Consider the following 25,901-nt stretch of genomic DNA (forward strand, 5'->3'; position numbering starts at 1 on the left):
GCATTATCAACAGTTACCCCATTTTGCAGCATAACATCAGATCATCTTACTCCTATATAACTGTAACTAAGTAGTCTTTTGTCAACTCTCCCTAGCCTCTCTAAATTTAAACGGAACAAACCATTCAAATACATAAAAACAGAAAAATAAAGTCTAAAGGATACCATAGACATTTCAAACAACGTCTGTCACCGCAAATGCAGAAGAACAGGGAAAATTGAATAATTATGCTAAAATGACTATAAACACACTAAGGTGGGGTTATTAAAATGCAGCATGTGAATTTGTGCCTACTTTTATGATTATGCACATTAAACACAGTAAATTAACACTATAAAACTGTTTGCTTACTTAACCTTTTGAAATCTCAGTTTGTAGAAACTGAGTTACATGTAATTTCTCTTTCTTTGTATATGTGTGGAGGTGTACATGTGGAAGGCAGAGGGTGACACCGAGTGTTTTTCTTGATTGTTCTTGTGTGTGTGTGTGTGTGTGTGTGTGTGTGTGTGTGTGTGTGTGTATACAGCAAGGTCTCTCAAAGCCAGAGCTCGCTTGTATCGGCCTCTGGTGAACTGAGCTGAGCAGTGGGATATCACATTGACCCGTCTTTTATGTCGGTGCTGGTGATCTTAACTCTGGTCCTTGCAAGCACTTTACCTGCTGAGACATTTTCCTATACTAACTTCTTCTGTTTATAAAAAGCATCAGAAATGCTGTTTTGATTTTTTATTTTGTAAAGTGTCAAGGAAACCTCATTCAGAAGCAAAATGAAAACACAGATCAGATATACTGCTTGAGAGTATTCAAAGCCCAGAAATACTTATCATAAAAGTAAAATTGCAAGACTATATCCCAAATGTAAACAAATATAAATATAAAAATGTATATTTATGTACATATAAATCCAAATGTAAATACCTTAGATTACATGATTGTGGGTAGTTTATTTTTTTTCTGTTTGGGTACTTTATTTTTTGAAAAGCTTGCAGAACTCTTATTGTCTACAAAAATATACATGATTTGGTGATAGAAATTTTTTTAAAAAGCCAGGCGGGAGTGCCTCACACCTCACCTCTAATCCTAGCATTCAGGAAGCAAAGGCAGGCAGAACTCTGTGAGTTCAAGGTCAGCCTGGTCTATAGGGCAAGTTCCAAGACAGCCAGGGCTGTTACACAGAGAAACCCTCTCGTGGAAAACCAAAAAAGAAGAAAAAAACGAGAAAGTTTTTAAAAAGTCGTTGGCCAGAGGTCTAAAAATATGAAAACTCCATCATACTTCTGCCATGGTATCAAACATGGATGAGTTTACATGTTTTTCCCCCCCATTTCTAAAATGAAACTCTATTGTTCACATCCACACTGTAAGCACAATGCCAGATGTAAAGAATGTACAGTAAGTGGCCTTGTTATTTACTGAACCATCTTTTTCTAGAGCTGAGAAGTTAACATTATAAACATTAACAATTTAACAGCATACCTGAATCTGAATTTGCAGGAGTTGCTGATCGGCTTGCCTGTGAAAAGTGTTTAAAACAGCTAGTGAAAAATCCTCGGATGTGTGTAGACAGCAGAGTTCTCCACGATTCATGTGTATCTTGGAGTAGGACATCATGAATCAAGTACGGCAGCACAGTCTGACAGAAGTCAGGTTTTACCTAGAACACAGTACATAACCACTCAACTGCTTACACTAGAGTAACATAATTCACTTAAAATGTTTATTCCCTGTTACTGACATGAAAAATTTAAAAATACTACACTGACCTCTCATGAATTCAATACAGTACTAAGTAACAACCACCATCACCAAAATTATGTATCAAAGTAGTTTTCAGAATAAAAAATAAGTATACAAATAGTAATATCAAGTAAGGTATCGTAGGACTTGGGAGACAGTGACAGAAGGAACAGTAATTCAGAGTCATTGGTTACAAACAAAACAACTACCAACAAACAAAACCCCAGGATTGACTCCTGCTCCTACCACAGTAGAGGCACATGCTCTCGCACAGTAGAGGCAGTAGCTCTCCCAGTGAACTACAACCTTTGACCATAAACACTATTAGCTCTTTGAATTGGTTCAAACACTATTTGCTGAAATCGACTGTACCAGACCTTCTAATGTAAAACTCTTGACTACTGCTGCCTATCTTTCTTCATTCAGAAAGCATGCTGACAATGCCAACGATTATTCTAGCACTTTGTAGAACTTAACTAGTATATTACCACCTCAACATTAAAGCCTGCCATGTAGCTCTAGCTAACCAAAGATACACACTTTAACGGATTGACAGCAGTTGAATGGGGATTACATTGCAGGCAGATGATACACTCATCACTTAGGATTCTTTTCAAACATGCAAATCACAACAAGCTGATACACAGAAGTTAAATTGAATGGAAAAAACGAAGAAGAATAGAAACAAAGACTCTATGTCTGAATAATTAATCCTCTTACTTCACACATTGGCTTTAATAATTGAAGAACTTCACTTTTTATGCCTCCACTGTCCAAAAAGGCACACGTCAGTGCTTTTATCCAAATGTCATGACTTTCACTTTGAGGGACCCACAGATTCACATCATCCAGGCCTTCTAAGACATCTTCTTTAACAAACCGGGATACTTCTAAAAACTAGAAGCAGAAATCATTTCCTATGTCAAATAAATGTCCATGCATGGTTAAATCTGTTTCCAATAAAACTAAGTACACTTAAAGTACACCTGGGGCCCACCATATGGGTCAGGAAGTAAAGGTAGTTGCCATCAGCCCTCACCAGAGCCAACATTGTGTAAGGAGAGAACTGACTGCAAGCTGATCTCACTTATACATGAGTGCCACAGCACACATTTATATATATATATAAACACACAAATGAGAAAGTACATGTTTAATAAAAGAATTATATCTGGATAGAATATTTGCCTTTTAAAAGTTAAACAGATTAGACTAGGAATTGTGGTTCAGGCCTGTAATCTCAACTATTCAGAAGTTGAAGTAGAAGGATTTTAAGTTCAAAGCCTGCTTGGTATCTTAGTGAAATCCTGTCTCAAAACAAAAGTAAAATAGAGCTGGGTTACAGGTCAGTGGTCAAACTGAAGGCACTAACAATCCAACCTCAGCTACAAAAATAAATGAGAGGGAAAGGAGAACAGACATGAGGGATGGGGGGATATTTATTTACTTATTCGTTTTTTTTTTTTTTTTTTTTTTTTTTTTTGAGACAGAGTTTCTCTGTATATCCATAGCTGTCCTGAAACTCACTCTGTAGACCAGGCTGGCCCTGAACTCACAGAGATCTGCCTGTTTCTGTCTCCCAGGTGGTGGGATTAAAGGTGTGTACCACCACCATCTGACCAAGGGATGGGGAAATTTAAACTGGGGGAGTGAAACTGTAAAAATATTACTGGTATAGGAATTGAAAAACCCGAGTTCTATTGTTATTTCTGTCACTCACTGGCAGCATATAATACAAGTCACAACCTCTGCCTCATCTGGCTCCTGTACAAAGCATATTCACATGTATGGCAAAAACTAATTTAAAAAATAAAATGATTTTTACATGGTAAAAATACAAAACTAACACTATCTATACTAGTAACTTCATTAACAGTTTTTATTACTACTATTTTACTAAGAACCAAACTATGATACATTAAAATTACTACTTTAATGATGGGTATTTCAACTGAATTTCAAACAGTTAAGAGCAACTGCATATTGCTGTCACTTTCTGAAAAGAGGAATGTTTGGAGACAAGAGATAAACTCTTAACAGTACTTCAGGCTGCTTTCAGAGGAAATTGTCAGGATATTAACATGCAAGAAAGGTGTTTACAGTCTTCTTATACTTTATCCAAATCGTGCTAAGCAGTTAGCTGGTCACAACACCTAAAATCATCAGAATAGATGGCGCATTGCATCAAAGGGTCTGCTTGCTATACTGGAAAAGAGCCTCCCTGAGCCCCAAACCACCACTTCTCTAAGTTATTTATTTCAAATCCCTTGAAAATAACAAATCCCTTGAAATATTATATGTGGTCTGAATGTTTCTAGCAAACAGTATATTACTATGTAACTATACTAAGCAATTTGATATTCATAGTCCAAAACAAATGTAAGCATTTTACACATAATAGGTATTCAACAAACATTTGTTATGTGAAAAGACCTTTTTCCTTGATGTTCTAAAAGGCTGTAGATAGGTCAGCATGGGATCCTCGGACATCTTATAAGTCTCCCAGAAACTGTGCCCAGTCTTTGTAGCCAAAATATTTTTCAAACAGGTAGCAGCAGCTGATCGAACTTTGACACTGAAAAACATACACAATTTATCAAACTGAAAAGATATGCAAATTTCATTGGATAATTTAAAATATTAGAAACTAAATCTAAAATTTCCTATCTGTAAAATTCTATAACATTTACTATGGAATAATCCTTTCGTACATTGTAAATATACATATTGATCTCATTGTTAATAAAAAGCTAACCGGCTGACAGCTGGGCAGGAAGAGATGGCCTTAAACAGAGAGAATACTGGGATGAAGGGTGGAGCAAAGAGATGCCAGCAAGCAGACACCAAGGAAGCAAGAGGTGTAGAAAATCATGAGCCACATGGTAGAGCATAGATGAGGAAAATGGGTTAACGCGAAAGTCTAAGAGTTAGCTAGTAACAAGCCAAAAATTTTAAAATTATTCCCTCAGTAAACACGACCACTTCAGCGGCAATTCTCTTCATTCTATACAATAATGACTATGTTACACTGACTGTAAGCTTAAAGAACTCTTAAGAGAAACTACTAGGAAATAATGTAGCCTAATAAATATGACTAGCGAAAAATGGCAAAAGCCTAATTCACCTAAGGAAACATATTAATAGTATTTTTCTAGTGCTACAAATTATATGTGAGGTGAGGTACAATAATATTTTACTCCAAATGATAAAATTATTGCAAAACTGATTTTGAAGGTACATACTTATTCTGACAAAGCAGTTAGTTGAAGATCATTAGCACTTAAAACCTCTAAATGAAAAACAAAATTCCTTCTTTTAAAGCAAAAACATCCCAGGAAATGAAAGATTATTAACAGTCCTGAAAATATGGCAACTAACAAAAAAATGTTACCAGGCCTGAAATTGGAATAATGACAAGGTATCAAAGAAGTTTTAATTCTGTCCAGGTATGTTTTGCTAATTACATCTAATTCCTCAGGAAATCCTATTGACTGTGTGAAAAACATATCCTGGTTCCATCCATGCCCCACATGTTCATTATTGATCTCCTAATTCATATTATAATTTCCCCCCTCTGTACTATAGCAATAATTTCATAGCCAAATCCTGTTTCTACTTTTGCCCTTGAGTCACTGTGCTGGTTAGATTTTGTTTTTCTTGTTTTTACAACTTGACACAAACTAGAGTTATCTGAGACGATGCCTCCATCAGACTGGGCTGTAGTCTGGGAAACATTTTCTTAATTAATGACTGATGTGGGAAGGCCCAGGCCACTGAGGGAGTATCACCCCTAGACAGGTGATCCTAATAGATGTGACAAAGGTAGCTGATCCAGAGAGCAAGCCAGTAGGATCTGCTCTAGTTCCCGCCTTCTTCAGTTCTCACCGACTTCCTGTCACAATAGAATGTAAGGGTAAGATGAATTAAACACTTTCCCTCCATCAATTTACTTTTGGCTATGTTACTTATCAAAGCAATAGAAGCAAACTAGAATAGTCATCAATTTGTCATATAAAAGCCAGTTATGTATGATGATGTACTATAATACCACTATATATAAATTCAAGACATTACCATATAAATTCATCCTGTATTTTTATTAGACAAATATAAATAAAATGATCTTATTATATAATCCCTGTGTGGAATATTTTACTCCTAATTACCCCAAGTTATTTTATCATCACTCAGATCACATGACACTTCCTCAAAGAAGTTTTTTTATCATCAGGTTATGTGGTTATTTCCTTAGTCAAATCTCCTTTGTATGCTGAAACCCCCAAACACCTAATACTTTTCCCTTTTCAACAGTAAAATAGGAAACAACTCTTTTATCTGTTGCCTATTATTCTCATGTTTATGTCACACTAATAGATATGCACATCATTTAAAAAAAACTTGAGATTAGTATGTATCAAATTATTTTTTTGATTAAATTTTCCGTGTAAAATCTCTTCAAAAAAGTCTAGATAGAGCCAGGAGGTGATAGTGAATGCCTTTAAATCCCAACACTCTGGAGGCAGAGCAGAAGGATCTCTTAGGTCGAAGCCAGCTGGTTTACAACAGAGCAAGTCCCAGGACAGTCAGGGCTAAACAGAGAAACCCTGTCTCAAAATACAAACAAAAGTTCAAGATGGATTAAGCCAGTAGCATATGCTGCAATACTGGCACTTAGGAGGTAAAGAGCAGAGGGAGGAGGATCAGGAGATCAAGATCACTACATTAACAAGTTCATGGCTAGCCTGAACTATATGAAGTTCTGTCTCAAAAAAGAGAGAAAGAAATGGATTAATAATGGTAGAAAGATAGAGGAACACGATTAAAAAAAAATAGCAGTAAAATGTTAATGTAAGAATTTACATAGTAAGTATACAGATATTCACTGTAAAATTCTTTTTAGTATGTATGGAAATTTACGTAATTTAGGAAAGAACCCATGCCAGGCAATTTAATATAGCAAAAACAACAATAACAAAATATACAGGTCCATTAAATCAGTAATGGAAACATGATAGGTTGTAAGAGGAGAGGCAGAAAAATAAAGTCAACACACATATATACCTTTAAGAGATGCCTGGCTGGAAGAAAACCTTTGAACTGAGCCTCCTACAATGGTAATGATGGGGTGAACAAATAAACCAGTAAATCAATGATCGAATTCAGAGAGCTGAAAACACGGCTCAGAGATGCCAAGGGTGTGTACGGTCCTGCATTCAGTCCCCAGCATTTCAAACAATAACAACAATAAGTTAATAATGAAAAGGAAGTAATCTTACAACCAACAAGCTAAAATACTGACTGTACCTTAAAATTTAGTTTTGAACAAGGAATGAAATAGTAATAGAAAATTTTATTAGTTTAAACCTTCTGAGGTTATAAAGTTTTTGCTCCATGGATTATTGTAAAAGAATCAAAATAAAAATTAGCTTGGACGAACATAGCACTCTGGTTTTGAAAAAAAAAAAAAAATCACTTAAGTTATCATTCTTTACACTCCTGTATTTAAGGTTCATAAGGATGAAGGTGAATGACACAACATGCTTGCAGAGGTCAGAAGACAACTTTTAGGAGATTTATTTTACCATGAGTTCTGGGGATCAAACGCAGGTTTTCAAGTTTGATGGCAGGTGCCTTTTACCTGCTGAGCCATCCCACCAGCCTACATTCCTATATTTTAATTGTCTGTGTGGAACCATCTGGCAGTTTACTTATTCATCCTTTGTATAACTTAAGTCTCACTACAATTGAAAACAGACCTTACTCTTTCATCACCATCAAGTGTCAGGAACAAAGGGTATTTGACTCAGTGGTTAAGAGTACTCATTGCTCTTGCAGAGGATTAGATTGCCAGCATCCACATGGTGTTTCACTATCACCCAACTCCAGTCTCAGGGTATCTAATACCTTCAGAGCTCCATGGGCACCAGGCATACATGTAGTATACATTCATACATACATTCAGGCCAAACATTCATGCATATGAAAGAAACATTAAAAACTTAAAAAGGAAGGAAAGAAAGAACGCACTTGCAAGACAAAATGTTAAGTGAAGTATTAGCATAATTTTCCTGAAATCCAGATTTGGTTTTAGTTTCTGTAATTGGATGAAAGGCATCTCAAATACTCACCTGTCTTCTACCAGTGTATTGTTCAGGATAGTCAGCATTATCAAGGTCCACTGAAGTTCTTTATCTTCAGGCAACCCGTGAGCTTTGGTATAAGATGTATCTTTATTATGCTGTACGGCTATGGCAGAGAAATCCAGAGGACCTATTTCTCCCAAACACCTTCCAACAGCCTCTACATATAGAAACTTAATTTTAGTACAGCCATAAGTAGGAAGATATAAAATATTTCCAAATTAAAAAGTATTAACACCATTTTGTCATGCTTCAAATATTTCAGTGTTTTCTAATACTGGGAGTAAAGAAAGCTAAAAATACATCAATGTTGTAATATGTATTTCCCCAGGGATGACAGAAAATAAGTTAACAGTTATAGTAACAGAATATTAAAAGCACAAGTAGTAACATGTCTGGCACTGTAATAAAGTATCAACTTTAACTCCCCCCCACCAAAAAAAAAAAGAAAGAAAAAAAAAGAAAATCCAGGTGTCACATGCATATCATTCGTAAATCTTAAACACACACTTCAGTGAAAATTTTTAAACACATATCATGTCATCTATAAACACAGGCAGCTTTGTTTCCTTTCCATTTGGCACACTTTCCAATCTTTTCTGTGCTTGATACTCTGGCTAGCACTTCAATTTAGTGCTGAATACAAACAGTAAAGGGGAGTGACTTTTCTTATTCTTGATATTAGTGGAAAGATTTCAGTCTATTATCACAAAGTGTGTCATGTATTATAGGCTCATTCTGTATTGTACAGAATCATTCTGAATTGTACAGGAAAGATACTTTGAGCTTCTGGAGCAAATCAGCTTTGTGCCCAGAAACAACAGGACAATGAACAAAGATGTGAGGGTTCTGGTAAGGTTCAATTTCTGGATCTGCACAGGTATTATGTGATTGTGTACAAATACTTTAAACAAGGTACATGTCATTTGTATTCAAGTCTACATGTAAAATATACTTCAATAAAAACCAAACTAAAGCTAAGTATACTAGACAGTAGGCTCTATTGGGAACTGAGATGGACACTGGAAAATGCACCAACAGCTCTTACTTTCCCCATTCTCAGTAAGCCATACTTACACAATATTTCAGAAGTTAATTACTTTGCAACTTAACTAAGCAGAGATTAATGATACTCCTACATCTTTATAAGACATTTTAAGATTAACATCTATTATATTATTAATTATTATTATTTTTAACTTTATAAGCAAATTTAAGGAATATGAAAGGCAGGTGTCTGGAGTTAGCTGGATTAAAAAGAAATATAACTTAGCAAACCACCGTTATTTCTCTAGTAAATTAAAAGACAACCTTACACTTATTCTGATCATACTAAAGACCGTTCACCTAATCATTACCTAAAACTTCTCTTTCACCAGTCTGGTTCACTGCCATCTTGGATATCTGCAATAAGCTGACAACCAACTTCACCACAATGCCATCCTGTGGGTTATCTAGAAATAGTTTAGAGAAAAGTGCTTTAGCTATCATAAGGACAACATATACTTATTTCACAACATCCCTCTCCTCAAACTAGGACATTTCAACTTTAAATCATGAATGGATTTTAAAAATACACAGAATTCTGAAATATGGTCACATGGTAGCAAAATATACCAAGCAGACAAACATGTCTTGAACGTGCTGAACAGCAAAATTAATTCCTTATCAAAGTCACAAATGACTAGAAATGTAAGAATATTAAACACAAAAGCTAAAGAGGACCTTGCTTAGTCCCTTGCCACACAATATTCAGAATTTAGACATACACCATATAGGGGCCTCTCTGCAACCATGGATTCAGTTCTCAGCACCCACATAGCAGCTCACAACCATTTGTTAACTCAAGTTCATGGAGAATCTAACGCCCTCTTCTGGCCTCCACAGGCACTGCAGTCATGTGTGCACATGTATGCGCATGAAATACACCCATTCACATAAAGATGAATTATACCCTGAGATGCTCTCATGAGATCTAGCATCTGATCTTTATGTTGTTCCAGCTGTCTTCGAAGATCCTTCAATCCTTCAAGCCTGGTCAGTGGAAGTGGATTGTAAGCACTTACTGAAAGAAAATGGTTAATTTCCTAAAAGACAAAACCAACTTAGTATTAGTTGAACACATACTGAATAACTGCGAAAAATAAAAGAAAAAATAGTAAGTAGTAATAAATAGTATCTAAAGATACTCACACATGAAACAAATATGGAAAAACTACCTTCCTTCTCTCTCTCTCTCTCTCTCTCTCTCTCTCTCTCTCTCTCTCTCTCTCTCTCTCTCTTCACGAGAGGGTTTCTCTGTAGCTTTGGAGCCTGTCCAGGAACTCGCTCAGGAGACCAGGCTGGCCTCAAACTCAAAGAGATTCACCTGCCTCTGCCTCCCGAGTGCTAGGATTAAAGGCATGAGCCATCACCACCCACACCACCCAGTTTTCCACTTTAATTCTGACAATGTTTTCAGGGTTTAAATTCTAAAAGAATCTCTTATCTACATTAGATGTTAACAGAATAGACTTCAAGACTACAACAACAAGCTGAATTGGAAGGAAACATTTCTATTTTTTATTTACTTAGTAGTATAACTTTAATTATATACCTTAATGCATTAAATGTTTCCAGATTGGTAGTCTAACAGAATTATAATATTTAAAAGGAGAATACAGATGTAAAAAGTTTATAAAAGATTAACATGATAAATATCATCACTAATATAAACATTACTGACCCTCAAAGAAACAGATGACAATTTTGAGATACTGATGAACCAAAGACCCTATTTGTGTAAAAAATCAAGAACATTTTATTACTCTTTGAATATTCATCTTTCTCAGGAAGCTTTGATATTTATACTTTAAATGCAATGCATGAAGATGCGTAACAATCTGTTTTGAGGGGTTGAAGAGAAGGCCTGGTGGTTAAAAGAGCTGGCTGCTCTTGCAGAGGACCTGTGTTCAGTTCCCAGAACCCATGTCAGATGGTTCAGGACTATCTATAACTTCGACTACAGGGGAATCTGGAACCTTTTGGCTTCCTTTAGCACATGCACATATAAAGCATATTCACACAGACACATGATTTGAAATAGATATGTATATTTTAAATGATTTTGATTTTATTTAAGAAGGTAAATCTCAGGCATTACTTTTATTACAACAAAGTATTCAGTCTTTATCAGTAGCACATTAAAGGTTTAAAAAAATACTACTGCCTATATTCTGTAATGCAAAATTATAAATAAAACTTTCGTTACCTCTAAAAGTGAAAATTGCCCTCCACTATACTTGATTTTCTGTTGAGTAAGCCGCAAATTCTTAAAAACAACGTGGTCAGGAAAAGGATCCAAAAGTTTAATCATGACAAAGAGATTTTCATTGTCCTTGTTATCTATCACCAAGTACTTCAAAAGGTCCAATACCTAAATAATTACCAAAGGAGAGGGAGGGGAAAGGGGGTAAGTCTTAATTATATTCAAAGAGTCAAATCCCACTATAACCGATAAACCCACTATAACTGCTAACCCAGAAATGGTCTAATGGTATCTGTGGTACCCAGCTATCTGGGTATGGCTTCAAAAACTAAAATATGTACAGTGCTACACAAGGTGGACATAACAAATACAGTGTTAATGAAGCATTTTATATGGGATCTCACTTAACAGTGGGAACTGCTAGCTCTACTTTGGACTACTAGTAATAGACAAAACTATTAGATTTATTAGATAAAAGTTACCAATGGCTAGGTAACTGATTTCAAAGAATAATTCACTAATACTGTCTTCCTCATCACTTATTAAAAACATTCCCATAAAAACTAATTACACCAGGTAAACTTAAGGCATTCAATTCCTAAGAGTATCGTTTATCTCAAAAAAATCTCAACTGGTAAATTACCTGCTCTTGAACCTCCTGATAATTCACAAGTGGTATAAGTGTGCCAACAATAACATGAAGATGGTTTTCTAGAGCATCCTTACAGTGAGTTACAGCTGTATGGCACACTCGACTTAACAGATCACAGCAAAGAGAAAAGCTCCTCAATGACACATCTGTGAAATGAGAAGGCCTAATAAGAAAAAGAAATAAAAAATAACAAGGTTTAAGAAATTACTTTGAAGTAATATTCAAGTCATTTTATTGAATGTCTCTAATTCTAATGCTTTATATCCAATACTTCAATGGTTATAATCCAAAATTGAAAAGAATGTCAGAAAGATACAGAACATGCAATCCTAGGTTCCTGTTTTCTGATGTAATTACTGAAAAACAAGAAAACTGTCACAATCATTCAACTAAGAGATCCAAGAATTCCTGCAAGCCAGCAAGCACTGAAGGACAGTTCCAGCAGTCATTTCTCTAAACAAAAGTCTTAGTCTTTCAGTCATGCTCTCCACATCCCCAGTACTTCTGCTGCTCCTGCCAGTCAAGTCACCTCCAAAGGGTGCTATCCAAAAGAAGGCAAAAAACAAAACAAACAAACAAACAAAACCCAAAAAATAAAGCCAGGCTTCATTGAATACACACATCAAGAAAACCATTGACAAAACAGCTACTTGGTAACAGCTGGTGTTCAGTAAAAAAATAAAAATAAGACAAGAAGGAAGGGAGAGAGGAAAGGAAGGAAGAAAAGAGAAGAAAGTAAATAAAAGTCAAACAATGCTGGGGTGATAGCTCAGTGGGTAAGTGTGTTTACTCTGAAAGCATGAGGACCTGAGTTCCAATTCTGAGCACCTATATAAAGAGCCAGGCATGGCTGTTCATGTCCACACCATAGGACTGGTGGGTCAGGAGCTTGCTGGCCAGCAAGACTCTCTGAAATGGCCAGGTTCTCCTTAGTGAGAGACTCTGTCTTAAAGGAATAGGCGAAAGGAGATAGAGGAAGACAGAGAATGTCTCAACATGCATGGAGAAGCATTCCAAGTCAAACCTTAAGGAAAACCTGATTTCAACACTTAACCTCATTATGTACTGAAGAGATCAGATTTTATCATCTGAAAACCATATACTGAAACCATATAACTGAAACACTGAAAACCATATAAAGAAATAAGGCATGAACTATTCAGAAGAAGAAAACAGAAACATTTCCTGAAGAACTTCATACACTGGAGTTACTAAAGAAAGAATTCAAAATAATTTTAAAATCTAATTAGAAGTTCAGGATAGAATGAGGGTAACCAAAGAACAGAGAGTGGGGCTACGGAAGAACGGGCAAGAGATCTACGGGCACTAAGTTACAGTTGGGGACCGAGACATTCTGATGTGCTAGAGAAGAGGACAACAGCAGATAATAATTCTATAGATCAAAAAGCCACAAGAAAGGGTTTTGAATGCCTTCACTATAACAAAATGATGAATGATTTTAAATTTCCATTCTTTGAAGACAAACAAAAATGACAAACCTCTGGAGCTAAAAAAAAAAAAAAGACAGCCAAATGAATTTATCAGAGACTATATGCCTATGTTGTTATTTGGAAGGCCAAATCAAGAGGAATTCTGAACCTGGGTTGTTTCAAGGCAACACAGCTAGACTCTACTTTAAAACAATAATAACCAATAATAAGGAAAGAAAAACAAACTTAAATAGCAAACTTAAACAAGTCAATAATAAGTAATCAAGTAATGAGACTAAACAAAAAGTCATCCAACAACAAAGCCCAGGACCACATGACTTCACTAAACTAATACTGTTTATTCTCAAAATTACACAGAGTTTCTGCCAATACATTCCACTAGGCCAGAATTAGCCTGATACCCAAACCAGACAAGTACATAACAACAACAACAAAAAACTACAGGCCATATTCCTGATAAGCAAAGATAGAAAAGTCCTCCACAAAGTTCTAGCAAATTAAACCCAATATCCCTGGAAAGATTACACATAAGCAGGTGGGATTCATCCCAGAGATGCTAGGATGGTTCAACATATGCAAATCAATAAAAGTACTAAACCACACAGCAACAGAATTAAGGGTAAAATCTATGGTGATCTCAATAGGCAAAAAAGGAATTTGAATAAATTTAACATCTCCGGTGGTGGATGTCTGAACAAAATACGTTACTTTTGGAATTTATCTCAACATAAATGCTACACATAAGAAGTTCCCAGCTAACACAGTAAACAGAGAAAAGCTGAGCAGTTTCTCTAAGATTTGGAAAAGACAAGAACTACTTTTTCACCACTTCTACTATAAATTGTGTTCAAACAGAGAAAGTCAAATCACCACCATTTGCAGGTGAACTTAATGGCTCCACAAAACAAACAAACAATAAAAGCCCTACTAAAACTACTAAATGTATTCAGTAAAGGTTCAGGTTATAAAATCAACAAAAGAATCAGGATTTCTGGGTGGAGGCACACACCTTTAATCCCAGCACTCAGGCAAAGGCAGGAGCATCTCTGTGAGTTCGAGACCAACGTGGTCTACAAAGTGAGTTCCAGGACAGGCTCCAAAACTACCCAGAGAAACCCTCTCTTGAACCAACCCCCGCCCCCAAAGGAATCAGGATTTCTTCATACTGAAAATAAAAAAAAATAGAAAAGGAGTTGGGAGTGGGGGGTGGAGGATCTCATTTATAATAGCTACAGAAATTTTAACCCAAACAGGAACAATCTCTACAACACAAAGAGAAACTTATATTTATGAAAGAAAATAAAAAAGGAAGAAATCCTTTCATCTTTATTAAAATGTTCACTCCACCTAAAGCAATTTATGTAATATAATCCCTAAAGATACTAATGATTCCTTAGAGAAAGAAAAATAAAGAAAAATTATGATTCAAATAGAATGCACACACACAAAAACTCAAACAGCCAAAGCAATTCTAAGTAAAAAAGAAAAAAGCAAGAGCATACTTTTGATGACAAAGACATAGTAGCCAAAATAGAATGAGATTATCACGAAAACATGCTTACACACACAAAATACTGCTAATGCATCAGTCCAATATATTATTTACCTTTTGTTGATATAGTGTATCAAAGTATAAATAACATCACGAAGAACAAAGGCCCAAGCTCCTCCCAAGCTACTTTTTATATCTTTCAGTAATAAAGTAACAAACAGGTGATATATTTTAAGAATTCTGTGCTTTTTATAGACATTATTTGTCTCAGCTGCTTGTTCACAAATTGCCAGAAGAATTTTCTGATAGGAATCCTACAAAATAGATACACATTTAGAAAAATATTTTAAAATCAAATATATTCAGCTGTAACCAATATAGTTTATACTTTACTAAATGATCATTTATATATGGGCTTGATTATCACATGCAAATTATTATACTAGAATTGTTAAAAGTCTATTTCATGTTTTAAAAAGTTGCCACGTTAGTTTTCAGAAAGTAAATTGAAACTCAATAGATTATGGTGAAACAGAAGACATGTTCTCTGAGCTAATTAATAAAGGCAGGGTCATGAAATTCTGGCCTGATATATAATACATTTAGTTAACATTGACTAAAATACTAAGATACCACTTGAACTGTTTTCCTTTTAAATTAGTCAACTAAACTTTCATACCCCCACAAGATATACTTAGATTTATTTCCTAGATGAAACGGACTTTTCTTATCAAATACTTGATGGGTGATGTTATTCTGTAAATATGTTTCTCATACTGGTTAATGAATAAAGCACTGTTGGCCAATAGGAAAGTAAGAGAGGAGGGACTAGGAGACAAGGAGGAAAGAGGAAGTGGTAAAGAGGAGGCAGCATGGAGGGTCTGGAGAGAGCAGTACAGCAGCCGGCTCCCGGTAAGATGAAACCACGTGGAAATACATAGATTAACACAAATGGGTTAATACTTAAGACAGAGCTAGCCGATAAGAAACTAGTACCTGGCCAACAGCATTATATCTAATACAGAGTCTCTCTGTGTTAATTGGGGCTGGCACGGCGGCGGGACCAGAGCAGCAGCAGGCAGAAAAACCCTAATCCTTACAAATACTAGCTAATAATGCAATATGTACTTACAGGGATTTTAGAAAGAATTTCTAAAATGCTTTTGAACTTAGTTTTATGACAGTTACTGATATAGGCAAATGTTGCTTTAATAACATGTGATGGAAAATACGGTGGATTAGGAGCAGGATCCAAATCCCTAAAGACAAAAAAAAAAAAAAAAAAAAAAAAAAAAAAAAAAATTATTTTTAAAATAAAATTAGAGGAATGAACTTCCAAAATGAAACTCCCAAGTTACAAAAGCTTTCTATTGAAAACTATATTTTCAAAATCACAAACAATACAACATAGTTCACATACATGAAATTAGGCATCTACCCCTAATATGTCCATAATGTCATATGGGTTTGATTAAAATAATTGGTTTATCTGGCTTATTTAGCCTTTTATGAAGTCAACGGCAGCCCCAGAGTTGGAACTTAGTAAATCTTTCCTTCAGGTCTGATTTATAACTCTGTACTACAGTACTACAAGACCAACAGTATCTTAAGCCAGGTGAATATTAAATTATATTTACAATTATAAACACTAAATACTTTCTCAGCATTACTACTAATTAATATGTCCAACAGTCAGCATTTTTAAAAATTGAGTATTTTCAGCAGGACACGAAGGCACACGCCTTTAATCCCAGCACTAGGGAAACAGAAGCAGGCAGAACTAAGCTTGAAGCTAGCATATTCTACAAAGTGAGTTTCAGGACCTCATAAAAACAAACAAAAGTCAAGAGCACTGACTGCTTTTCTAGAGAACCAAGGTTTAATTCGTAGCACCCACATAGTGGGTAACAACTCCAACTCCAAGAGGTTTGAATTGGAGGAAGGGCTCTCTACTGCCCTCTTGTGGTCTGTATGGGAACTGCATGCACATGATGCATAGATATACATGCAGGCAAGACACTCATATGCAAGAGTAAAATATTTTTAAATATTTTTTAAAAATTGAGAATTTTCAAGGACCTTAACAACCCCCCCCAAATCACTCTAACATTCATATACAATCAACTGATTTCACATCTAAGCTAAGGAGCACCACAAAGAAAGGAAGCAGAGAAAGGCAAGACATGGATAGAGAACCAGTAAGAAAACACATAAAGAAAAATAGTCTCAAAAGGCATTAGGTAGCTCACTGCTGATACCAAGGGAAGAGTGAAAAGAAACAGGTTACTGTGCTCCCTAAAAAGCCAGCTAGAAAGAGCAAGTAGAGTAGGAAGGCTGCAGTGAAGGAGATGGGTAATTAAGGTGACTCAGCTATAGCTAGCTCGCTATGAAATGGCCATACCCTGAGAAGTCACCGAGGTCAGTGCATTGACTGGCATCACAATCAGCTGTTTCGTGTAATGTCATCAGTAACTCCACCACAATCTCTGGTAAATTACTAATGAATACTTGATCAATCTATAAGGATACAAAATTAGGATACATTAAACATTTTTACTGTTGTGATTTTTATAACACTGAAAGGTATGTAATAATTCTTTACTATGTCATAACTATTAAAAAAAAAAAAGATAACCAAGATCAAGTTTCACAAAGAAAACCTCTACATTTTCTTCTCCACAGCCACCTTTATATCTTACAGAATCATTTTAACAGACTTTGGATTTAGCATTAAATTTCTCAAACTGGAAAGCTAGCAAAGTTCCATAATCTTCACTATTCCTCAGTTTGCACTTTATTTTTTATTCATTTGCTAACTCTTCAAGAATCTTAACAATTAAGAAATCTTTGTTAACTGGCAATAAGCCCCTTAGATGCCCTGTATGCTTCTCCTGGTATCATGAAATAACCACAAAATCTGAAGCCAGCATCATCTTTCATCAATAGTCACTAAAATGATGACTGTCTAAGAAGTAGATTTCTCACCTCTTCTTCTGCTATAGTCAACTTCAAAAGGGCAGAAATTCTCTAGGATTGTCAGCAAGCACCCAGGATCCCCAGCAGCTCTGGGGTTACATGTCCAGCTTTTATGTGAACATAGGTATATGAATTCAGGTAGTCCTACCTACCCAGTAACACTTTACCAGGCAATCTCCCCAAGCATAACTTTACAGCTTCCATCCTTTATCAGTAAGGGGATAACGGTAGACAAAAACTTGAAGGCATACCTGTTTTCCTAGTAAGTCTTCGCTTTTAAGTGTGTCATAGACCATGGTAGCAGTCTCTCTCTTCTGTGTTATGCTGCTGTCCCCTGTGCCCTCATAGGCGAAGTAAGGAAGAATATGTACAAGAATCTTTGGAAAGCAGTCTATCAACAGACTTTTCCAATCCTTTTGAATCTGATTAGCAATGGACTTCACCTCATCAAACTGACTTCTAATCACCAAATGTGGAATCAAAACCTTGTAACAAGACCTGAAAATGTTTTAAGTTTAAAATTTAGGTTATAAAAATTTTCAAAGTAAAATTTTACATGAAAATAACAAAATGCTTTAACACAGTCAGAGTTCCAAGCAACACTTTCAATCTTTAAATATTCTTTATATATTATTAATTATCTATTTATTTAAAATTTTATGTATGTAGGTACTTTGCCTGCATATGTATGTATATACTGCTTGCATGCCTGGTGTCCATGGAGGCTAGAAAAAGAGCATTGGATCTCTTGAACAAAGAGGGCATTGGATCCCTTGGAAAAGAAGTTACAGATCATTGTGAGCTACCATGTGGGTGCTGGGAATTGAATGTGGGTCCTCTAGAAGAGAAGTCATTGCTCTTAACTGCTGAGCCATAGCTCCCGACCCTAGACCCTTAAGTATAAATGGGGAAATTAAAGTTAAGGAAAATATAAATAATAACACTTAAAAAAAAGATCAACTTGATTCTCCTTTTCCTTTATATGAGACAGTCTCACTCCGTTGCCCAGGCTAGACTGGTGATGGGGAATATTCTTTTGTATACATGTTTCTCTTATTGGTTAATAAATAAAACACTGATTGGCCAGACAAGAAGTGATGTAGCTGGCAGAATTAGGATATAAGCAGGGACAAATCTCTTCTCTGCAGAGATGCTTAGCAGTCGTCATGTGAGCAGAAAAAGGAGTTAGAGGTCTGGACCATTCTCCAGTAAGATAAGCCACAGCCTCTTAGCAATACATAGATCGATAGAAATGGGTTAATAATTAAGACAGAACTAGCTAATAAGAAGCTCAAGCCATCAGCCAACAGTTTCATAATTAATATAATGTCTGTGTGTTTATTTGGGGCTAAAAAACTGCAGGAACCTCATATTACAGCCTGAACTACATTTGTATAGACCATGATGACCTCTAAATTGTGGTAATCTTCCTGCCCCTACCTCTCAAGTTCAGGAACTGTAGGCATGTGGCATTATCATACCCAGCTAAGGAAATTTAATATTTTATACATAATCAACCTAAGGCAATATTGTGAGATCAAAGGTAAAGCAATTTGTAACTTCAAAGAATAAATATAAAAGTTATTACAAAAAAAAAGAATGGATGATAAAGACCATCAAATGTACAGCTATCAGAAAACTTTTTTTTTTTTTTGATACAGGGTCTTCTGTAGTACAGGCTGGTATCGAACTCCCTTTGTAGCCAGAAATTACATTGAACTACTGAGCATCCTTCATCTATCTACCTTCTGAGTCATGGGATTATAACTAGAAGCCACTATGCCTGGTTTACATAGTCAGTGCTAAATCCATCACTTTTAGCATGCTAGGCATGCACTGTACCAACTGAACTACACCCCAGTATTTTTTGAAAATTAATAGAAATAATGATTAAATAATCCACTATCAAGCAATAGGAAAGAAAACTCAACCAGGAAATAATTGCCCACTAGTAATAGATCTTTGATTACTTTCCAAAGGAAGACATTTGTGTGTAAATCAAGATGCATAAAGTATTACCACAGCTTAACCAAATATACACAACTGGTTACTAATATTGCTACAAACAAATCCTAAGTTCAAATACATTGTTTGATACATACTCAGTATGTCTTTATTTAAAAAGAAAACCAGGCAACTTCCTACCTGTAGCTACTGATGTGAGAGGTGGGGGGAGGGCTGTCAAACACTACTGCACATAACATATAAACCTACCTATAGAAATCCTCAACACTTGTGTAGTTTAGTAAAATAAAAGGAAAGGAAGATAAGTTGTATTCATTATCTTGAAGGTTCAACCACTCCAAGACCAGGTAATCTAGATGAGAAGCCATGAAGTCTTCTAAACATCTACATCCAAAAGATTCGGAGACTTTCTCTAAAACCTGCACAAAAGGAAAATGCGATGCTTAATGGGAACAACCATCCTTCTTTCAGCTTCTTGGTATTTAATCGAGGACTTTGTAGCAGTCACCTGACATTTTTACACCTCACTTCTTGTCAATGACATGGGTAGTGATAAATGAGAAAATGGAAAATGTATTTACTATACATTTGCTGGCACAGCATCCAGCACACTGAAAATCCGTAATAAACATTTAAAAATAATAGTAAAATTTACACAGCTGACTATGTCTCCAAGAAAAGTTTTAGGAAAAATTAAGTCTTTTCAACCTCACATCCAACTTTATAAAAATCCCAAAACATGTCACTCAGTTTAATAAAAGTTCTTACTTGAGACCAGATCCCTACAGACTGACCTACAATAATAAAACTCCACGGAACCCATGCTGGTACAAAGTTAACTGCCTATCAGTCCATATTCACCACATTAGAACCTGTAACAAGAACTTGAGGCTAGTGGTTCCCAAATGATGAACAGGGAGGGCTTCCATATTCTACAAAAATGAGATGATGGTTGCAATAACTGAGCCCAGGCCTCTTCTTTAAATGAAACCTAAAAGTCACAATGCCCTCAACTTTGTTTTCTGGCCTTGTTAAATCCCAATGTGCTGCTGACTCCACAAAAGCAACCAAACATATCCAATGTTTCCATCAACAAATTGTTCTAGAGGATCTGATCTGTGTGGAGACAGACCACTCACTTTTGCTAGTTCTCAATGAGTGATTTATAAAACTGAATACAAAAATACCACTTACAGAATTTTTAAGTTTGTCCGTGAAAAAAGACAGTAATTCAGTGGTAGAGTGCTGGCTTACTAAGCATAAGGGCATGGGTGCAAACCCCAGCAAGGTAAAACGTGCCACACACACACTTGTTTCTAACATTCTCAGTCTGAAAAAGAAACTGTTTCTAAGTATCAAATGCCACATACAAACAATGTGAACATACTCATCATACCTTTTTCACAAGATGAGGTTCTAATCCATTTTCCTTCACAGATTTGCATAAGGCAAACAGAGCCTGTTTTTCACAGACAGGACTAGAGTGCAAGATCACAGCTATCACCATCAGTAAAACAGATTTTCTATTATGTATCTCATCCAGAAGATCAGGGTTCTGAGTATCACACGACTTCAAAAAATTTTAAGAATAATGACATAAATATATTAAATTGGTAAATCAAGCAAGCAAGCTCAACTATTCTCTAATCTCTAAGTAGCCTGCAAACTTTTAAATCTTATAGTAATGAGCTAAGAGGAAAGAACTGAGAAACAAGCTTTTCTATAGTTAAGAAAAGGTGCCTTTTCCTAAGATCTAAGGGAAATAATTAGCGAAGACGAAAGTTTTTCACAAGGTATCAAGTTGTTTAAAAAACAGACAGCAAACGGAGAATGAGAAGTATTAAGAGTTCTCCCACTATAAGGTGCTACACCTAAGACTGTTACCAATACATCTTTAAAGTGTTTTCTTCAAAAAATTACTGCCATCTATATAAGCAAAAGAAACAAAGTCTTGAAAATAGAATGACATGCTTTCAGCTTAACAACCAATTATTTTTTGTAAAAAAAACGCCCAATAGGTACCCTTCTGCATTTTTTTAAATTTTATTTTTATGTATGTGGGTGTTTTGCCTGTATATATGTCTATGTACAGTACCTTCAGAGGTCAGAATGAGGTGCCAGATACCCTTCAACTGGAGTTACAGGTGCCATGTGGGTGCGGGGAACTGAGAGCCATCTCCCTAGCCCCTATCTGCATTTTTTACTAGCTATACTCACTCTACAATCCAGGGTCCCCTCAACTTTAACTTCCAGTCTTTGAAATAGTAAGGTCACTGGTATACACCACCACACACAGCATTTTATGGTGTGTTTTGAATTTTTCTTTTTGGATTTAAAGATTTCTTTTTTTTTTTTTTTTATGCATATAGAGTATTTTTTATTTAATTTTATATAACAAAGTCCAATTAAATGAAAACAAACATTTATACACAATATTTGGGAATTTGGGCGTCGTTCTTTCCAAACTACTTCCTGCTGGTAAGGGGCGCTGTCTTGGGGGATTCGAAGAAGATTCAGATATCCTAGCTGTAGTCTGCAGGGCTGTCCTGTCCAGCTGTTTGGAATGTAGGATTTCTTAAACTATAAAAGCCTTTTAAATTTCTCTCTTATGTTGAAATCCCCATTAATTTGGATTTTCCTCACAAAACACCATAGATTAGTTGAAGCAGAAGTGATTGCTATTATTTGACTCATTCAGTCCATACACTTGACTTAAACCAGCTTTCCAGTGTAAACTACTAAATACAAACTCTCATCCAGTGTGTGCTAAAGAAATGTGACACAGATAGACCATACTTGAGTGCAGAACATACACAAGTTACTACACCTACCGCTTCTCTTATTGCTGCCTCTGCTTTCATGTATGCATTTTTAAAAGCTATTTGCTGAAACTTCAAAGGCAATGCTTTCAAGCATCTGGAGGAATCTCCATGTTTCACATCCTGGAATAATCTTTAAAAACAACAAAAAAATAAATAAATTTATTACAAACCCTACATATCAAAGCCAGTTTTTCCAGATAGAAAAGATTTCAAAGATCTTTAACTACTGGTCACATTTGAACACTACACTCAAAGATTCACTGTCCTCTTGCCAAACATGAATCAAACGAGTCCACAAACTTCTTTATCAATCTGTTCTGTTTAATCACCCCCAAAATAAGTAGCTTAATGTTTCAATGTTCAGTTGGCATTATATTTAATGTGGAGGTTATCAATGCCTCTTACATAACACCCGCATATTTTAAGACGACTTTATAATGAATTTTGTTCTTGGTATTTCTTAGAAATTTGTTACTTCTGATTCCTTAATTTTGCTAACCTCTCCTGAAAGAGCCCAACATTAAGTATATAACAAACCAAAGAAAAAACAAAAACAAAAAACAGTGAATCTGACTTACCTTCCTTGAAATTTCTGAAACTTAAGGTATTTTTCCCTCATGATACCACTACACTCAACTTATGATCCTCTATAACCTCACTTCAGTACAGTAAAAATCTGAACTCCCACACAACCACTAGCACTTGACAGTGAACTATTTTCTTACCAAAACAAATGAGGAATGAGGAACAACACCTGGTTCGTGGAAACATCACTGTCACAGATTCATAAAGCAGTGGTTCTCAACCTTTCTAATGCTGTGACCCTTTAATACAGTTCTTTATGTTGTGGCGACCCCCTAGCCATAAAATTATTCACTGTTACTTCCTAAATATGATTTTGATACTGTTATGAATCACAATGTAAATATCTGTGTTTTTCAATGGTCTTAGGTGACCCCTGTGAAAAAGGGTCATCCAACCACCCCAAAGGGTCACAACCCACATACTAATAGAGTATATGACTCCTTGGATAATTTCTTTATGGCAACCTTCTCTTACTGGTCATTTTGGTCTGAATAATATGCAAATTTTCACCTTTGATATTTTTAAAGTAGCACAGCATTTCTTTTCCAAATATATTCATTCAGCAATTGTTAATGAACACCCACCATGGCCAAGTATTATTTTAGGCTAAAAACAGCAATCATATTAGCATCAACAAAAATGAAAAAACTATACTTACTTTTTGGTTTTTCAAGACAGGGTTTCTCTGTGTAGCTTTTATAGACCAGGCTGGCCTCAAACTCAAAAGATATGCCTGCCTTTGACTCCTGAGTACTTGGATTAAAGGCATGCGCCACCAGTGCCCAGCAAAACTATACTTTATTGACTCACTTAAAGCCATGGTAATATCCAGATAGTCTATACCTCCTGAGGTGCTAGCAGACACTTCTCATTCAAATCAATGACTTGTTTTGCTCCACAGCACTAAACAAGTTGCTTCTTTAAGCCAGAGTTTTCACTTGTAAACTGGGGAACTGACAGAATTGTCAGATTAAAGAAAAACCACAACTCTGAGACACATGTATATTCTGACTGTGTGTTGCTGTTAATAACACAGCAGCATTACAAGAGCTTTACCTGTTGATTGAGCCTGCAGTCAACATCCGAACTTGATGATGATCATCAGCAAGAAAATGTGGAAATGCTTCATTTACAGGAAAGTCCTGGCCCTTTACATTAAGAATCGCCCATTTGGAATATGGATCGGCCTACAGTAAAACAACAATTAAGGTTAAACACCAAACATTAAGAGAAACATCACTCATTACCTTAATAAAGGTGGCTTCGACCATTCCAATGAAGAATTTTCTAGACACATGGAGTAACTCACCTCAAGCAGAGTTTGAAGACACTTTACTAATGCCATTCTTACAGAGAATATACATTTCTTCTCCTTTGTTAGGTGCCTGAAATTAGGTAAGATTCTCAATGTAATAATTATTCAAACAAAAGAAAAAGAAAAGAATAATTGCTATCAACATTATCACATGTAATTTCAAAAGGTTCTGTCCAGTTAATTTTCATTATAAGTAAACATGCCAGTATGTTTATCTTCCCCCAAATTCAAGCTAAATAAAAAGAAATTCATTTTGATGTACATTTGTTTTGTATCTTGGAACTGACACACTTCAGATACCCATGCTATAGCAAATCAAATATAAACAGAATATTCTTTAAATTTTGGTCATTATACATTTAAAAATCTATGTTCTATATTGACTTACAGAAGTCCTTATTAATCTAAATGAATGAGGCATCTAAGTTATTTCCTAGATGTTATTGTTGGGCCAAAGGGCTGCTGCAGTGGGCAAAAGCACTTGCTAGACCTCAGTTTGATGCTTGGGACCTGCATAGTAGAAGGAGAAAAACTACTCCTACTCATTGTTCTCTAACCTGAACATGTACACCATGGCATGTGCTCAAACTTCCCCACACACATAAATATTAAAGGTGTTTAAAAATGCTGTGAGACTATGAGTGAAATAAACAGCAACAAAGCCATTGGTTCATTTGGGTCACCAATAATTCAATAATTCAATTGGTTTAAGATTGTTACACTTTTTTATGCACCATCCATGTCAAGTTATGTGATTCAAAATTTACAGAGCCATATGCTAAACATTTTAGAAAACAAAACTTTATAAAAAACCAATGTTGCTTCTCAATTAAGGGACTGGAAGACAGAGCTAGGGAAAGGGCTCAATAGACAAAGTACATGCTATGGAAGTGTGAAAACCAGAGTCTGCATCTCTCAGACTCATGTAAAATAAGACACACTAACATCCGAATATCAGCAGGTCTACAGCAAAATGTAAATCAGAAAAAGAGGAACTTGTGGGCCCAGTAGTACCTGCTTCAAACACGTACAAAGTGAGGACTGACACCTAAAGGTGTTTTTTGACTGCCACAGAGTGCAGTGACACACATGTACCCACATTCATGGAAGCAAACATTCACAAACATGCACATTTAAAAAAGGAGGACAGATTATGTTATGCTATTATTAAAGACGCAGAAAGTTATACAAGATAATCAGGGTGGGGTGGGGAATCACTAATGTGCAGAGTTTACTTCTGCATCTAGAGACAGAAAAAGGGACTTATACTTACCAAAATGCTCCAATCACTGTCAGGAACTGTCCTTGAGCATTCCTTGTACTCTCAGTGTCCACACTGCCCTGACTTAGGTTTGTCACTACATGAAGGACATGGCTTAAAATTGTTTTACAAACATCTTGGTCGCGACGATACAGAGAACAGACATGGCTGTGGTAGAAAACATTTTTGTTATAAGCTTACAAGAACATGTCAGTTTATAATTTAAAGTGAACATACATAACATGGCTTTCATTTCTT

At 35.7% G+C, this 25,901-nt stretch overlaps 1 protein-coding gene across 1 annotated transcript in view; it reads right to left on the reverse strand.

Annotated features, from left to right (window-relative positions):
* Atm (ATM serine/threonine kinase) overlaps window positions 1-25,901 on the reverse strand; it is a 100,744-nt gene that overhangs the window by 39,935 nt on the left and 34,908 nt on the right. Inside the window, exons 20-37 of the mRNA XM_051197473.1 lie at window positions 25,656-25,811; window positions 24,377-24,452; window positions 24,124-24,254; window positions 22,492-22,612; window positions 21,057-21,230; window positions 19,910-20,079; window positions 17,947-18,193; window positions 17,121-17,236; window positions 15,852-15,978; window positions 14,834-15,033; window positions 11,768-11,939; window positions 11,128-11,292; window positions 9,832-9,964; window positions 9,236-9,331; window positions 7,866-8,037; window positions 4,171-4,312; window positions 2,458-2,634; window positions 1,477-1,654 (exon numbers count right to left, since the gene is read on the reverse strand). Coding sequence (XP_051053430.1) covers window positions 1,477-1,654; window positions 2,458-2,634; window positions 4,171-4,312; window positions 7,866-8,037; window positions 9,236-9,331; window positions 9,832-9,964; window positions 11,128-11,292; window positions 11,768-11,939; window positions 14,834-15,033; window positions 15,852-15,978; window positions 17,121-17,236; window positions 17,947-18,193; window positions 19,910-20,079; window positions 21,057-21,230; window positions 22,492-22,612; window positions 24,124-24,254; window positions 24,377-24,452; window positions 25,656-25,811 — 2,753 coding nt within the window. The remainder of the gene's footprint in view (window positions 1-1,476; window positions 1,655-2,457; window positions 2,635-4,170; window positions 4,313-7,865; window positions 8,038-9,235; window positions 9,332-9,831; window positions 9,965-11,127; window positions 11,293-11,767; window positions 11,940-14,833; window positions 15,034-15,851; window positions 15,979-17,120; window positions 17,237-17,946; window positions 18,194-19,909; window positions 20,080-21,056; window positions 21,231-22,491; window positions 22,613-24,123; window positions 24,255-24,376; window positions 24,453-25,655; window positions 25,812-25,901) is intronic.

The sequence above is a fragment of the Phodopus roborovskii genome, unplaced genomic scaffold, assembly GCF_943737965.1.
Source record: "Phodopus roborovskii unplaced genomic scaffold, PHOROB, whole genome shotgun sequence".
NCBI lineage: Eukaryota > Metazoa > Chordata > Mammalia > Rodentia > Cricetidae > Phodopus > Phodopus roborovskii.